Here is an 18,501-nt window from a genome sequence, read left to right as displayed (position 1 = left end):
GAACAAGAGTACAAACACCACACAGATAGTGACTAGGATTTGAGTGCAGAATGCTTCAACTGCGATGCAGGAGTGTTAACCACACTGAAAATCAAATGGATTATTTTATGAAAAATATAATATCACACAATAAAAATACCACTTTATACAATCCTGTAACTTAGGAAAGGAAATTATTACCTGATTTTCATTTACCTACAAAAAAACATTTTCACTGTATTACACTGCTAAGCTCAGATATAGTAGTTTAACATAGTATCACAAGTATACAAAAATAGATAAACTATTTGTATAAGCAAATGACTGTAATTTATTGTAAGGAAAGCTGAAAAGAGATTAAGAAGAATTGGGTACAAAGAAGAAGTCAGCCCAGAGCAGCGCAGCAGCCACTGATGCGCATGACCACACTCATACCTTTCCTTACATGCTGTAAACACAGTCCATAAAAATCTATTTATTTTTTCTTAAATTCTTTCCCAAGTAGTGCTTTTTTAGTGTTATATTCTGGTCGAAGGAGAATGACATAACATTTTGGGGCAAATATTGCAATTAGTAGGCCAAAACTAGAGGATAGGATGGCAAAAATCTCCACAGCAACTGTGTGCTTGCCAGGAGAGCTAATATAAGCAGGTATGAATGCTATCCAAACTGCACAGAAGATAAGCATACTAAAAGTGATGAATTTGGCTTCGTTGAAATTGTCAGGTAAACGTCTGGCCAAGAATGCCAAGAGAAACGACACACATGCTAGCAGACCAATGTACCCAAAGAGACAACTAAATCCCAGCACTGATCCAAGGTTGCACTCCAATATAATCTTTGCATGGTGATATTTTGTGTTTTTAGCTGGAGTGGGAGGTGCTGTCATTAACCAGGTTAAACATATGAAAGCCTGAATAAATGTAAAGAAGAAAACCGTGCCTCTCTGCCTGGAAATTCCAAACCTTTTAGTTATATTGTTACCAGGAACTGTTGCTTTAAATGCCATTATTACTACAACTGTTTTTACAAGAATGCAGGAAATGCATAAAACAAAACTGATACCAAACACTACATGCCGAAACATACAGGTCAGATTTGAAGGCTCACCAATGAAACAGAGTGAACAGAGAAAACATAAAGTTAGTGACAAAAGTAAGAGGAAGCTCAATTCAGAGTTGTTGGCTTTCACCATTGGTGTGTTTCGAAAAACAAGGAAAATCACTATTACTGAAACAGATGAGCAGGCTCCAAAAAATGATATTAATGTTAACGTCAATCCCATTGCATCTTCATAAGACAGAAATTCAATTTCTTTCAACACACATGCAGTTCTTTTTGGATTTGACCAGGAATCAGGAGGACATGTGTCACATTCGGAGGAATCTGCAAGAAAAATGTGACTGTTGAATTTGAGCTGTTCAGTCAAACTGTTTAGCTAACATCACATTCTAATTATCTGTTAATGTCTGAAACAACCTGAACAAGTTCTGATTGTTTTACAATACAGAGATGATGTTTCTTCATTATTGGAAATTTAGTAGCCATAATAGCCTTTATCTTCCTTTTTCATGGGAAATTTACAGAAGGATAATTAGATAAAGTATACAAGGTACAATGTAATGGAGACTTAAAATGGGCATGTTAATGAAACATGTTAATATAAAAGTCCAGAAATAAAGTTAGTAGCTCACATTGATCTACCCAAGGCCATAAGATGCTACTCAGTTAATTATAACATACCAGTTTGATTACTAACTGTTCCTTCTGCACATGGTATGCAGTCAAAGCAACACATTGGCTCTCCTTTCCTGGTGGCTTTTCTTGTTCCTGGTTGGCAGCTTTTACTGCAGACAGACTCTGGAACCTGATTGAAGAGAAAAATGAAATAAACACTGAATTTTTAACATCTATGAATATGTTTGGTTTACTTTTATAATACTTACTTGTGGCAAAAAATAGATGTTTCTGATATTATTAAGTGTTATTTGTTTACACGAGATGTACAGTAAGTGATATTATTATTTTGTGTTATGGCATCGGATGTGGTTCACCACAAAGTATAGATGCAAGGTTTCTTTTACAGTTTGAGGAACTGAAAAAGGAGATCCTTTTTGTATTATTTATACATTCTTTAAATACAGGTTGGACTGAGGCTGGAATAATATTTTTAAAAAAAATTGAATGTATATACTGTAACATGGGCATCAATGTATACTACCTTAACCAACAAAAAAACAGTCTCAAAACAACCTCTTTATCAAATCTGATAGTATATTATAAAAAAAAAACAAACAAACATAACACATCAATGCAATAAACAAAAATAAAACCTAGATGCCATTGCAAGCCTATTTGAACAGGTTTTAGATCCTGTCTACCATGTCATGTCATTTTCTAACACTCTTAATCCAGATCAGGCTCACAGGGGTTGCTGGAGCCTACCCCAGCTGGCATGGGATGTAAGGCAGGAACAAACCCTGGACAGGGCGCCAATCCATCGCAGGACAAATACACGCACCACACACACAAGGGCCAATTTAGCATAGTAGACAGTGGGAGGAGACCAGAGCACCCAGGGGAAACCCACACAGACATGGGGAGAACATACAAACTTCTGTTTACTATGTCTCATCCACTTACTCATTATCCAAAATTCAATGCTTCAAGCACGTAACCTCTTTTCCAGTTTCTTTCCAAAACACTTCACTGTTTCACTGTTCATTCACATTGCTACTGAAGTTTAAAGGTGTTTTCAGGTGGATTCATACCCAATCCCAGGTTTACAGTGAATTTACAATGCTTAATTCCTAGATCTACCTCAGGAGGTTCTGTAGATGTTTTCCTAGGGCTAAGGTTTTTCTAAATTTACATATTCATTTAAATGGCCATATATTTGCAGCATATGTAATACCGAATGATCCCTGTAACAGAGGACAAGAGTCTATCTGGTTGTTTAGGGCAGGGGTCCCCAACCCCAGGTCCGCGGCCCACTACCGGGCCACAGCCGAGAGAACTGCCGGCAACGGAGACTCACTCAGACTTTTCAGAACGCTAGGCGGGCGGGGCTTTGCAGTGGCGCAGAGAGAGGAGAGAGACTATGAGGGGCCAAACAGGCCATACATCATATATTTCTGTGTGTAATCTATTGGTAAGAGACCGAGGTGAGAGAGTATTACAACAAAGTATTTTTATGGTCCCGATGGTTTCCCCATATGACACGAGTCAACAGAAATCGCGTTACTACGAAGTACATTCAGCAGATGCTTTCATTACAACGAAGTGACCTTGAAATGCTTGAACGAATCATCTACAGAGCAGTTAGATCTGTGGTCGTAGCTCAGTTGTGCACGTTTGCACAACGATCCCCAAACAGAAACATTGTAAAAAAAAGTCTCTGTCTTCGAACTTTCCTCGTAGTTTTTTTTTTTTTTTTTTTTGCTGTTTTTGTTTTCTGTGGTTTTCGGCGATACCTTTTGCTTATTGCTTGTCAACATTTGAAAAACATCCATTGGAATTTAACTCATTGTTACCCTCCTATAGAAACAGCAGACACGAAAAAAAGATAGCAGTGTTAATATTTGTGATGTGAAATCTGTTGGAATGGCAAATGCAAAGCATACAGTATGTCTTTATTATATGCAAAAAAAGAAAAAAATCTCGGGTTGCAAACGTATGCGAACTGTTTAATAACTTACTAATAATAGAAATGTTATGTAAATTGTGTATAAAACTGCTCACCCCCCTCCCCCTCCCCCCGACCGGTCCATGGAAAAATTTGCATCTAATAAAGTGGTCCTTGCTGTCAAAAAGGTTGGGGACCACTGGTTTAGGGGATATCTTTTAGACTTCTGTGCATCTCTCTTAACATTTCAGTCAGTGAAATCTAAATAGTACAAAACCAAGAACCTCAGTGTAGGCTCCCTTCACAAAGTACAGACCTTTGGAGGCTTTGTCCCCTTTTGTTTCCACTTGACATTTCTGTCTATGGTGTCTCCTAGCCAAGCAGGCAACTTATAAAAATAAAAAGAGAATACCTTCCATCTTTGTATTAATAATTTATATAGAGTGAAGTCTTACATGCAGGTATTTCACAGAACTTTAAGTCACATTTGTTGATTGGGTCCTATAAAAACAATTAGATCATGATTGTCTATAAAAGTGCATGTACTAATTGAATATAATAACCATCTCCCAACCTGAAATATATACAGTGCATCTGGAAAGTATTCACAGCGCATCACTTTTTCCACATTTTGTTATGTTACAGCCTTATTCCAAAATGGATTAAATTCATTTTTTTCCTCAGAATTCTACACACAACACCCTATAATGACAACATGAAAAACGTTTGAGGTTTTTGCAAATTTATTAAAAATAAAAAAATTGAGAAAGCACATGTACATAAGTATTCACAGCCTTTGCCATGAAGCTCGAAATTGAGCTCAGGTGCATCCTGTTTCCCCTGATCATCCTTGAGATGTTTCTGCAGCTTAATTGGAGTCCACCTGTGGTAAATTCAGTTGATTGGACATGATTTGGAAAGGCACACACCTGTCTATTTAAGGTCCCACAGTTGACAGTTCATGTCAGAGCACAAACCAAGCATGAAGTCAAAGGAATTGTCTGTAGACCTCTGAGACAGGATTGTCTCGAGGCACAAATCTGGGGAAGGTTACAGAAAAATTTCTGCTGCTTTGATGGTCCCAATGAGCACAGTGGCCTCCATCATCCGTAAGTGGAAGAAGTTCGAAACCACCAGGACTCTTCCTAGAGCTGACCGGCCATCTAAACTGAGCGATTGGGGGAGAAGGGCCTTAGTCAGGGAGGTGACCAAGAACCCGATGGTCACTCTGTCAGAGCTCCAGAGGTCCTCTGTGGAGAGAGGAGAACCTTCCAGAAGGACAACCATCTCTGCAGCAATCCACCAATCAGGGCTGTATGGTAGAGTGGCCAGACGGAAGCAACTCCTTAGTAAAAGGCACATGGCAGCCCACCTGGAGTTTGCCAAAAGGCACCTGAAGGACTCTCAGACCATGAGAAAGAAAATTCTCTGGTCTGATGAGACAAAGATTGAACTCTTTGGTGTGAATGCCAGGCGTCACGTTTGGAGGAAACCAGGCACCGCTCATCACCAGGCCAGTACCATCCCTACAGTGAAGCATGGTGGTGGCAGCATCATGCTGTGGGTAAATTTTTCAGCGGCAGGAACTGGGAGACTAGTCAGGATAAAGGGAAAGATGACTGCAGCAATGTACAGAGACATCCTGGATGAAAACCTGCTCCAGAGCGCTCTTGACCTCAGACTGGGGCGACGGTTCATCTTTCAGCAGGACAACGACTCTAAGCACACAGCCAAGATATCAAAGGAGTGTCTTCAGGACAACTCTGTGAATGTCCTGGAGTGGCCCAGCAAGAGCCCGAACTTGAATCTGATTGAACATCTCTGGAGAGATCTTAAAATGGCTGTGCACCGACGCCTCCCATCCAACCTGATGGAGCTTGAGAGGTGCTGCAAAGAGGAATGGGCGAAACTGGCCAAGGATAGGTGTGCCAAGCTTGTGGCATCATATTCAAAAAGACATGAGGCTGTAATTGCTGCCAAAGGTGCATCGACAAAATATTGAGCAAAGGCTGTGAATACTTATGTACATGTGATTTCTCAGTTTTTTTATTTTTAATAAAATTTGCAAAAACCTCAAGTAAACTTTTTTCACATTGTCATTATGGGGTGTTGTGTGTAGAATTCTGAGGGAAAAATGAATTTAATCCATTTTGGAATAAGGCTGTAACATAACAAAATGTGGAAAAAGTGATGCGCTGTGAATACTTTCTGGATGCACTGTATAAACTAGCTGCATGTGGTCTTTGGGACAAAAAACAACCTCAAAACTCCTTAGCAGTTTTACTATATTGGTGAACTTGAAGAGGCTTCAGCTAAGTGGGCCGGGACAGGTCAGTCGAGTGCAGCTGTTGCACAAATTGAGCGGGACAGGCTAGACCCGTCCCAGGCAAACGTATAGTAGCTCGATGTGTGAATGTACAACGTGCATGTACCACAAAGCTGAATTTGTCTGCTTGGGTTTAATGAGAAGTGAGTTAAAAATGTAAATGTGAATGCATACGCCATCTCACCAAGTGTAAGTCACACTTGTATAAGCTTTTACATCTTCCATAGAATTCACACCAACTCCCATCGCTGCGGTTGAGCGTGAACAGAATGGACTGCTCCATAAACACACACAGGTCTTTCGTTTATGTAAGCCTAATGAATAATATTTAACATAAACAAATGTTAAATGTAATGCCCACACAACAACAACCTTTACCTGGAAACCAATTAGCTAAATACTACGCCTGTTTGAAAAAATATTTCAGAAATCAGAGTTGTTCTACTACATCCATTATCCATGTGTAACTTTGTTGTAATAAATGCATGTCTGCAGTAAAAAAAAACATTCAGCAAATTAAATATACTAAATTGATCTAATTCTCAGAGTGTATATTTTAATTGGCCTTCTGCTGCTTAGTACAGAATTTCTCCCACTCCAAAAATATGCTGACATTTCTCATCAATGATTCTTTGCATAACCTGTCGTGAGCACGTATTCTATTTGAGTTGAGATCCTGCTATTTATTAACTTAATGGTGCCAAGATACCTTGCAATAGTGTGAATAAAATGAATATAGAATGAACAAATTGATACATTATTTATATTTAACAAATAAGCATTATAAGTCTCAAAAACATATGCAAAATTATTTATTGTTTAAAGATTATTGATATTGCAGTTTTAAATATCACACATAAAATTTCTTCAAAATGTACGGTAGAGTGATGTATCTTTGTGATGCGTCTTGCATAGCATTTTGGTATTTATTTAGAATGGCTACCTCATGGATCCAGTCTCATGGGTTCAAGACCCACACCCAGTCATCGCTTGTATGTAGTTTGCACATTTTCCCTGTGTCTGTGCGGTTTTCCATCAGTACTCTAGTTTTCATCTCAAGTTCCCAAAGACATATGACTTAGGCAGCTCTAAACTGGCCTCAGTGGGAGTGGGAGTGGGTCTGCTGCTGTGTCTTTCCTGAAATGCAGTGGTGCCCTGTTTCTTTGCTTTGTACCCAGTGCTGCTGGGATAGGCCCCAGCACTCCACAACATTAAACTGAATTAAGCAGGTTAGAAACTGTGTGGTATATGTTATTGAAATTAAAAAATACCTTTATAACAGCAAGACATCATTCTAACTTTAAACTAGACGCACTCAAATGAACACTTTGAGGAAATAGGGTTAAAGATGATGGGGAAAATGCAAAACACCTTTAAATAGAATTTTTTTCATAAACTCCACATATGATAAAATACAGTATTAGCTTTTACACAGAAAAATAAACATAAAAAATAGGACAACTAAATATACAAAATATATATAATTTATATATATGATTCTACTTACTGTTCTAGAGTCAAAATTCCAAAAAATGTGATCTTGCTGAAGAGAAAGCTGGTGGTATGTTGTGGTCAGTTGATCAAAAACACCCACTGTTTTACTGACCACAGTCCCATCGGCTCTTCGCTGCCAGTTTACAATGTCAAATGTTGGGAGAGCGTCTCCATTTTCATCGAAAGTTACCCTCTCTCCTAAATGGTTAGTGAAATTCACTTTCCTTAGATAAAACACAAGCTTAAATATATAATAAGACAAAAATGTTAAACATGCTAAACATGTCTGTAATTGTATTTACAAATGTTCTCTCACAAATTACTTTAGAATCATGTTTGAAAGAATTGCATATTTTTGTACAGCAAAAGAAGCTTATTAAAATATGCATTTTTAGCTTCTTTCTACAGTATTTTTAAATCAACTAATAGGTATTTACTGCGGTGGGCTGGCACCCTTTCTGGGATTTGTTCCTGCCCACATTGTGTTGGCTGGGATTGGCTCCAGCAGACCCCCGTGACCCTGTGTTAGGATATAACGGGTTGGATACTGACTGACTGACTAATAATGAAAGGTCAACCAAAATGACACCTTTTATTGGTTAACTAAAAAGATTGCAGTATGCAAGCTTTCGAGGCAACTCAGGCCCCTTCTTCAGGCAAGATGTAATCAAATTCAGGCAAATTACATCTTGCCAGAAGAAGGGGCCCGAGTTGCCTCGAAAGCTTGCATATTGTAATCTTTTTAGTTAGCCAATAAAAGGTGTCATTTTGCTTGACTTTTCACTACATTCATAATGGCTAACACAGTACAACACCCTATTACTACTGACTGACTAATAGGTATTTACTGTATGTATATTTTAATTTATTATTTTGTAAAATAACAAGCATTCTAAATAACTTCACTTATTTTTTCATTTCTTATAAGTTAATTATGACAATGTTAAGAGTGAGAACAGGTAATTTATACATAGATAAACATACCTGCCAGGGCTGAAAGCTTGTAATATCCGCACATGTATTATTCTCAAATGGTCCATTTCCGCTTTCACAAGACATTAAATCATGGAGGGCATGAGCAACAGCATACACAGCTTTGTAGACATTATAAGAAGCTCTTAGCTGTGACACATCACTGAACTCAGTCCTCATGTCCCTGATTTTCTCTGCACCGGTGCAGATTTTGCCTTCACCCAAACTTGATAAATTAGATTTTGCCTCACTGAAGTAAAGCTTACAGCCAAACATGACCTCCCAAAACAGAGGCAATAAGCTATTGTGTGGGTCAGGTTGTGGTTGAATTTGAAAAAGAAACTCCTCCAGTCCTGGAAGTTCCCCTCTTCTTGCAGCGATACCTAGTGTTCCACCAAAGTAGTCAAATTTCTCACTGCTGGCCATTGCAGGGAAAGAACTCCAAGCTTCACTTGCTATCCACTGCTGGCCAGTAATGTTCTGACGAACAATTTCTTTTATCAGTTCCATTACCTCCACTTTTTGCAGAAATACAACAATGACTTTGGCAGTTGATTGCTTTATAACTCTGACAACCTGCAGCACCGTTTTCTTTTCATTGATGCTAAGAGTTTCTGAGAAGGTAATACAGCCAAATTTGTTCACCTGTCGAGTAAAGCTTGCAATAGCATACAGTCCATAGTCATCATTGCTTCCAATTACCCCAACCCAGGTCCATCCAAAATACTTAACAAGTTCAGCCATTGCTTTGACCTGAAAATCATCATTGGGGACTGTCCGAAAGAATGATGGAAACTCCAGTTTATTGCTTAAACAGGGACATGATGCGCAGTAACTGATCTGGAGAAAATATAAAATCTCATATGAGAGCATCTAACAAGGTCGAGAGTAAAAATGAAGTTACTGAAGTATAAGAGGGTTGCCAGAGCATATGTATATGTATGTGTTACAGTGAGTGATCCAAATGTTAACATTACATTACTGCATTTTTTTCAAAGTTGTCCTGAAGTCTGAAAAATTGTATTGTAACTGCAAAGATAACAAGTATAAGCATTTTTCACATGTAGTATTAAAAAGACAAATATGACATAAACCAGCACAATGGAATACTGCTTTTAAAAGCCAGGTCCTTTGCTGCTCTGTTGCTATAGTAAGTCAATAATAATTTTGATTAAGTTAGAAAATGGCAAATACATAAAATGTGCAGTGCAAAGAAAACTATAGTTCTGTATATATAAATATAAATCAATTAACTAATATATAATGATTCTGCTATTTCAAATATTTATTTTGTTATTTAGTCATATATTCAATAGTTGTACCAATTACATTCATAAGTATAAATATACCTTGCAATATACAAGGTTAATTACATTACTGTAATGTATTCCTACCTCTTGGAGCTTATAGTATGACTAATTAAATCTTACCTGAGGTATGCTAAAAATTCCCAAGATCCTGGCAATAGCAATAGAATGAGTAGAAACAGGTTCTCCAACAACAGCAACAACAGGTGTACGTCCATTACAGTAGGAATCAGTCATTGTGTCATCTAAACCAGCAATCAGAGTGGATGCTGCTCTCAGAGACACCTGCAGATTCATACAGTTGTCATATAATCTGTAACCAAGCGTTATGTTGGGTAGGAGGGTTTGATCCCTATTTATTTCTTCAATCGCAAACAGAAAAACCTGAGACCTTTGAAAAACTGCAATATCCAAGCTGTTGCAAGACAAAAAGTATACATTTTAATACATACTGTAATAAAATCCTTATAAAATATATAATGTTTATTTATAGCATTGCATCACTAGAAAACTCAGTTTGCAGACTTTAATATTGGGCAAAATGCCCCAGTTATATGCTAGTATAGTGTACAGACAAAGGATTATTTAAGCAACACATAGCTGACCACTGTTTTGGAAAAGATGGGTGCAGAAAATGAGAGATAAATTACTTATCAAAAAATCTATACTAACCTATTTCACTTTTCTAAACAAGCGTTAAATCAAATAATAACTTGATTGTTTCATACTTTTATAAGCTGAATATCTTATTGATAGCATAATATATTCATATATTTTAATAGTTGAAATTAAAAAATGTAATTGAAGATGTGCAGTGAAAATGAATACATTTTCTACAAAATTGATTGTGTGGGTCATGTCATAATAAAATTATATCTGAATTTAATATGTCCAGTTAAGAATACAATATATAATTTATATTATTAATTATATTATTTATATTATTAATAATAGAACAAAGTAATGGTGAAATACCATTTATAATAATATTTATGCATTACCTGATTCTTTAGAAAGTGACCTACCTTTCACATTTCCACTGTTCTGGCTTAGATTTAAATGAAAGTTCAGGTGCTATTGTTTTAAAATGTACAGAAAATACTCCACCCAGCATGATATCTCCAGTTTTATACAGCTCATTGAAGATATATTGTCCTAGAGGTTTGCATTTAGGGTTTTGAAGAGCAGTGATTAACAGAAGAACTGACAGCAGAGCTGAAGTGTACAATATGCATTTCATTGCTGCAGATCAAACGTTCTGGCACACATCTTATTTTAAATGGAATGTGCTTTTACCCTCCCGAGAGAAATGTTGACAGGAAACTAATGAAATCTTTTGTTTATTGTATAACTCCCTTTGAAAAATCTTTAGTCACCAAGGGACAAGTACTGCGGCGTAGCAATGGATTGTGCAGATTATGCAAAGCACAAGGGCCATGAGCTTCGGGGGGCCCACTTGGGGTGGTATAGATTTTAAAAAAATGAATAACTTAAATCACTTGCACAGTTCATTGCTTTAATAATTCACAAGTCCAATCCAATCCATGATGATATTACGTATTCGGCAGGCCTACAGTTTACACATTTCAACTTTGGGAGTTCGGAGGCTTGGAGCCTAATTGGAGGCACAACACATACTAGTATGCCTTACAGAGAACGGAAGAGGTTTTGAAGGACGTCACATGAATAATGTAAAAATACATTATTATCATAAATAATTGTTTCTTTAGTACTTTGATTTGATGTCAACAGTTTTTGAAATTTGAACCCATTAACGGTAAATCATAGCAATTCTGTTGTTATGGTCCCTGTTAGTCGGCAAAATATTGGAACAATTTGACACTTTTTATACTCTTGCCATACAACTCCATGTCGGCTAGTAGCAGTGGATCCTGCAAACATTATAAGAGTGGTGCTGCAAAACATAATGCACGCCTGAAACAGGAGTTGAAAAATGCTAAGCTTATCAAGATTTCTTCCTTTCTCAAAACTGATCAAGGTCCAGTGGTGGTAACTGAGAATGCTGATGCTGGTGAACAGTCGCAACGGTCGCAAGCAGGTTATGCAGACAGTGCAGTGAGTGAAATGGTTGCAACTACCAAGTCTGGAAGTAGCGATACAACAGCTTCAGATCAGGTACTATCTGCTAAAACCATTAAAAATGGAGAAACTACTGAAGACAAACAAGCAATATATATGACCAGGCAAATTTCCTACCAACAAGGCAAATTTCTTGGAACCATTGACACCTCACTTTATGATGTCCATTTTTGCAGAACTTGTGTAAAACAGGTCGATTGAGTAGTAGTATCCTGTCAGCCGGTGCTGTCATTTTAATTTGTTACAAATTGAAATTGCTTAATTTTATAGCACAGAACAGTTTCTACTTTCTAGCTTACATTACATTTTAATCATCTTCTTTCACAAAGTTGTCTTAGAAAAGCAAACGGGTCCACATTTTACATATACTGTATTTATCTACTACTACTACCCACACCTCCCATATTCCATTCCCACAATTTATTTTATTTTTGCTAACTTACAGCTGCCCTAATAAAGTGATTTAAAAAGTTCAGTGTGTTCACACCCCCTCCGTCAGCTTTGTTCACATCTTTGTGAATTAAGCAACTCTCAAACTGGGCTCGGACAAGCACGATAGGACATCTGCATTTATTTGTTCAGAGCCGGGACGATGACAGACACTAAAATTATATGGTTTGCAAGCTCAAGAACTATCTTGTGAGATGGGAGTTCATATCTTTCTGTCTATAGCCATTGAAGGGGAGCATGATCGGACACCAAGGTAAACTTACGACCCCATAAATAATAACGGAGAGATTCCACAGCTCATTTAATCGCCATACACTCCTTCTCAATTGTTGAATAACTGCACTCCTGGGGAAGAAATTTCCTACTAAAAAACGTGATAGGGTGCTCTTCACCATCAAAAATCTGAGACAGGACAGCGCCTAACCGAAACACACTAGCGTCTGTCTGTAGGACAAAATCTTTAGAGAAGTCAAGATTCCATAAAACCGGGTAAGAAGATAAAGCAGTTTTCAACTCACAAAAGTACCTTTTACAATCGTTCCACCAGATAACAGGGCGGTTCTTCCTGCCTCTCGTAAGATCGGAAAGAGGAGCAGCCCTATTTGCAAAATCAGGGATGAAACTCCTATAATAACAGGCTAGCCCGAGAAGTGCTTGAACGTTTTTCTGCATCTCTGGACATGGGTAAGCAAGCACCTCATCCACCTTTTTTAGTTGAGGATGAACCAACCCCCTGACCATAGAATATCCCAGATAATGAGTCTCAGACATACCCAATTTACATTAGCCATCAAAAAAAAAGAAAAATGACACAAGGCTACATGAAAATTGACAGAATAAATAAATGTAATTATCAAAACAAAATCTAATAGGGCATTGACCTTAAATATTGTTTAATAAAGATGTGTATCCACAGTTTTACTTCAAGCTTAACGTTCAACTGAGTGGCTTGTCAATCTGTCTCTGGTTTTTCCAACTATTTCACAATTTATTTTTGAGCCATGATGCTCAGGAAAATGCTTGAACAAATGTGAGCAACATACATGACAAGATGAGCAAACCATAGCACGTAAATACACAAATACACCTACAGGTCCATCTCTGTCGTATTGGGCAGGGTGTCGTGAGGTCAGTTTCTGATTGCAGCATTGGCTGTGAAATGATTAAGACTGGAATTACACACTGCCAACCTCTAGCCCCTCCGAAAAACAACTACAGGCTGCGGCAAGGTGCATTTCAAATGACTGCAATTTTGTTAGTACCGGTGTTGCTCATTTGATTTGGTCTTCGTATATATGAAAATTCAGCTTCATTGTAGTTCAAAAGATGCTGAAGGGTATGAAAATACTTTCTTTCTTGACTTTTACAAAGTGGTTATTTATAAAGCAAGGGAACCTGTGTTGAGTTCTAGAATTGTGACGTTGGTGTGGTAATGAGGTTGACTGCCCCAATCAAACTTTACAGAAATTCTGCTGATAACCTTAATCTCCTGGTATAGTTATTTGTGGCAAATTAGTCTAAGGGGAGGGGATAAACAAGGATAAGACTCTCATGATGCTTTTCAATTGACCTAGCCAAACCTTGCCCCAAAAGAGATACAAGAACCCATTTCTAGAGACAGACCTGATGATGTCACAAGTTGACATTTCAATTGATACATACATCCTTTTCAGTCTGAGCCTGATGAAGCTAATGGATGTACCCATGTATATTCACCACCTATAAGCCAAGGACAGCAGTTATGTGCAGTACCTGTAGGGGGGATTTAAACACACAACTTTTGGGTTTGAAGTCCAAAGCCTTAACTTTGGCAATGGAAAGTGGCCCTTGAGAAATAAAAATCTATATATATAAAATCCCTATGTGCGTCCAGGTGTACGTGTGTGGGTGTCTTCTGATGAAGTGCGCATGTACGGGGCATGGTGCGACGTGCGATATTACTGTCAGAGAAAGTTAGAGGCGTTTTACGGAAATACAAACCAGTATTACTGCGAGAGGAAATTAAAGGTACACAATACAGTGACGCATATTACAGCCACATACAAGCCAGTATTACTGTCAAAGGAGATTAAAGGCATATTACCGACGCGCACGCCTGTATTACCACCAGAGAAAATTAAAGGTATATTATGGACGTACAAGCCAGCGGACGTACAAGACGGTATCCTTCAATAAGGGCGCACACAAAAAGACGAGCCTCAAAAGGGTGCCCTCAATTGGGCACAGCGAATAAAGGCGCGCGTAAATAAAGATCTGCACCTTTGTTGCTCTTCACATATTCCAGAGCCATTTGAACTAAATTATCTACGAACGCCTTTATTTGCCGCGCTCAATTGAGGTCGCCCTTTTGAAGCTCACCTTTTTGTGCGCGCCCTTATTGAATAGAGCCGTACAAGACAGTATTACTGTCACAGAAAATTAAAGACACACAATACACGGCGGCAGCCCACGAAGAACGGTCAGCTCAGCAAGTAAACATCAAGAAAAGAAAGGCTGAAAGAAAGAAAAATACGACCAACAAAAAGAATGAGGTAAAAGTCCCTTGCCATTTAATATAGACTGTACCTACTAATGTTTATGCACTACTGTTCTAGCGCCCGTTATTGTAACGGGTTAAATGACTAGTATTCATATATTAGCCTAGAAAATGATTCAGTGTGTCATGTATGAGGTGCAAATAATTTTCATGCACATGGCTTTTGAAAGTGAAACATTTGAGAGTAATGGTTTATGATATTTGCAGGGTGCTTGCATAAACTTGTATCACAGAATCATTGGAAAATTCTTATGGGCACAAAGATAAGGTCAAACTTTCATGTCATTTTAGTGTATACACCAGTTGTTAATAAACTGGTATTTTATGAGTAACAATCTATCCAATATGAATTTGCCTCCTAGGAACTGAACTGAACTCAAAAAAATCTTATTTTTACTTCATAGTAATTTATGGACAGAAATATGAATAAAAACTCTAACATAAAACAAACAAAAAAAGAAAATCTGAAAAATTAATGCAATATACACCAAGAAAACCAAAAAAAAAAGAAAATGAACAGAAAACGAGAAAGAACCAAAGCTCAAAGCAAACTCAAAGCAGACTGTTAGTTTTAAAATGAACTCATCAAGAACATGGGGACCCAGCTGAAAACTTAAGGGGAAATTTTACACAAACATTAGGAAGTTTGGTATAAGCTACTAAGTATTGTAGTAGACAGTAAGACTTTAGGGACTTTCAAAGCTAGACTTGATGTATTTTTTAAGTGGAAAATATTAAGTGGATAGGACTGGCAAGCTTTGTTGGGCTGAATGGGCTTTTCTTGTCTAGATTATTCCAATGTTTTAATGTTCAAACTCTAATATCCAGTTCTATAGCAATAATGAAAGAATTACAACAGTTGACAAAAACAAAATTATACTCCAAACACACTGTAACATCTTAAATCTTAATGGGCAAATCCTAGATCTGCAATTGAAGGGCAAAGCAAAATCATTCTGAGAAGATTTTAATATTAATACAATACAATTCTCAAAATATTTACAATAGTCAAAACTAGATAAAATTAACTGAACTAAATGTTTTTAGGGTATAGAAGATGGTCATAGGGACAGTAAAGAAACCACACTAAAGAACTGAGAGAGAACTAAATAGCAGTGCCTCAAGAGACTGTCACAATTAGCTTCATACATGAGCAATTAATGACAACTGGAGGCCCCACACCATTTGTCTGTCTCCTCAAGGGAAAAACAGAAATCATTTAACAAATAAAATGCACATTTAAGGCAGCAGGTAAAATAGATCGACAGTGCTACTGAGAACATGACCAAACTGCTCCAAAAGGGAGTATCCCAGACACAACATAAATGAAAATACTACAGTTCCAAAAAATGTGAAAATGATGCTGACAGACAGACAGACAGGCATGGCACTAATAGTAGGTGCTTTTCCCATCATATGTGAGTACTCCTAAAAACAAATAAAAAAATCTAGAAAAATAATGCAACAGGCAGCAAGAGAAGGAGAAGGAATTTAGAAATAAATAATTTAACAGAAAATGAGAAAAAAGAAAAAAGCAAACTCTAAATTTAATTTTGAACACTAAAGAAAATTTTCAAAAATGAAACAGTTAATCTGGAATTGCTTAACCAAAACACAGATGACAAACAAAAATGCAAAACCAAATTAAACCCCAAAGAATTATTCATAGTAACCTAAATCTATCTATAAAGGGCAAATGCAAAACACATAATCAAAGGGCAGCATCAGTGCTTTAATACTACAGTCATTTTCAAAAGAAAGGCTTAAGATACAGTTAACTGAAATAAAGGCTTTAGGCTATAAAGGCAGTCTACAGGCATGGTGAGCAAAACCAACAGTTGCTAGGCATAGAAATGAGGAAGAAACTAATTTTTAAATAGCTGTGCCTCAGGTGGCTGCCGCAATTAGCAGCACCCCCGAGTAACCAATGACAATTGGAGGCCCCACCCCCTTGGGATTATTTTCAGGGGTAAAGGGAAAAAAAACTTAACAAATAATAGTGACATTAGGGGAGGGCTAGTGGAAAAACTAGCTCCAGTAGTAAAGCCCCAGTGAAAATATGACAGTATTAATTTCAATAAAACCTTCCAAATAAAACATAACAAAGACAGTTAACCTAAATGCTTTGTTTACCCCTGGATAAATGAGCCAAAAACATTAAACTTTTTTCAATAAGAAATAATGTTTTTACATTTAACAGAATGCCTAAACTTCCTCATAAATACAGTAGGAATGGCATGTCCATGTCCACTGTTGTATCGATATATTTTTAGTACATGTTCTTTGTGTGATATGTTTTGAAAGAATCACCAATGCACAGGATGACATCTCAGTCACAACAGTAGAAGCATGTTTCTCTGCACACTTTCTTATAATAGCTTCTGTTGCTTGCACATGAGAGTGTTAATGTCAGTGAGGTTAAACCAGTGTGTAACCAATGCAATGAATTAAATGAAAACCTCATTTGTAACATCACCATGTGAGGCACTGTGGTTTGCATGTGAATATATCTAAACGTATGTATTTCCTATGCTTTTACCTTTTGGATGGTAAGATTTGAGATTGACAGAGCCTCTGTTTTTGACTCATTCCTACAGAGTACAAAATACAAGGCTGCCCGTACTGTCTGAAACCTCATCATTAACAGTTCTATAATCCTCAATTGACTGTAACACAATGTTAGTTTGTTTTTGCTTTGTCTATTACCAAGCAAAACAAATACGATAAACATCATGCATATATGATCTCTTTCATGCAATGTTTTACACAGACAATGCAAATTGCCTTACAGGGTAGCAGATATGTTTTGTCAGGGATTTCAGGGATTGCAATGATTTTCTGGCTCATGATGACTTATACACAGATTTAGACGTCTTAGAGCCATCCTTGTGGAGTTGTGTGCTGAATTAAAGCCTAAATTATAGAGATCATCATGCAGAAATCACACAATCCCTGTTCAGTTACAGGTTTTAACAACCATAGAGCATTTGGTGATGGGAGCTTCTCAGAGTGAACTGGCTGACCAGTCAAGAATCTTGTAGTCATCCCTGAGATGTGATTTGCTATCTTTATATGATGGTATAATTAAGTTCCTACCCAAGTATATCCCATTTCCTTACAGGCAGGGTAAGCAAGGCAAGATCAAAAGGCAATTTGCAGCAATTGCTGATTTTCCTAATGTAATTGGTGCAATTGCTTGGACACAAACTGCTTTTGTAAACAGAAAGCACTTTTATTCAATTAATATACAACTAATATGCGATGCTCAAATGTGTTTCACTAATATTGGCACAGGGTGACCTGGCTCAACCCATGATTCCTTTATTTTATCAAGTAACATTGTGGGAAGCAGACTTCAGGGCCGTGCTTCATGTGATAGTTAGCTTCCTGGTAAGTAAGCCTAAATGATTAGATTGCACATAAGTTTAGTACATTACAGACAACTTGTATAATCAAGATGAGATATAATGAAAGGCACCCCTTGGGCACGGTCAGTAATACAACGGACCATTGGTTAATTAAAAGGTAGATGGTAGTGTTTGGACTCATTACGTTATTTGGTTACACACTGTAGTACAAACTCACAGTTTTACTGTATTGTGATGGCTTTTGCAGGACTGCAGAACATAGCACAGAAATATGGGTTGCTTCTGTCATCTGAGATACTGTAGGCTAAGATGAGTGCATAGATTACCCAGACACTGGCCCTCAC

At 37.4% G+C, this 18,501-nt stretch overlaps 1 protein-coding gene across 1 annotated transcript; it reads right to left on the bottom strand.

Moving 5' to 3' along the window:
* Positions 1-454: 454 nt before the first annotated feature.
* LOC114645350 (extracellular calcium-sensing receptor-like) lies at positions 455-10,943 on the bottom strand. Its single transcript, XM_028793212.2, has 6 exons — positions 10,729-10,943; positions 9,827-10,118; positions 8,409-9,236; positions 7,438-7,665; positions 1,723-1,846; positions 455-1,365 (listed from the first exon to the last, which is right to left on the bottom strand). The coding sequence occupies exons 1-6, from the start codon at positions 10,941-10,943 to the stop codon at positions 455-457; spliced, it is 2,598 nt and encodes an 865-aa protein (XP_028649045.2).
* Between the last annotated feature and the right edge of the window lie 7,558 nt (positions 10,944-18,501).

The sequence above is a fragment of the Erpetoichthys calabaricus genome, chromosome 2, assembly GCF_900747795.2.
Source record: "Erpetoichthys calabaricus chromosome 2, fErpCal1.3, whole genome shotgun sequence".
NCBI lineage: Eukaryota > Metazoa > Chordata > Cladistia > Polypteriformes > Polypteridae > Erpetoichthys > Erpetoichthys calabaricus.
The sequence above is the reverse complement of the archived record's forward strand: the minus strand, read 5'-3'. Positions and strand labels throughout refer to the sequence as shown.

Excerpts from the sequence above, each read along its gene's own strand:
- LOC114645350 (XM_028793212.2), bottom strand. The coding sequence starts at position 10,943 with ATGAAATGCATATTGTACACTTCAGCTCTGCTGTCAGTTCTTCTGTTA. Across the intron at positions 9,237-9,826 it reads GAATTTTTAGCATACCTCAG|ATCAGTTACTGCGCATCATG; the intron begins GTAAGATTTAAT and ends TATTTTCTCCAG. Across the intron at positions 1,847-7,437 it reads GGAATTTTGACTCTAGAACA|GTTCCAGAGTCTGTCTGCAG; the intron begins GTAAGTAGAATC and ends CTCTTCAATCAG.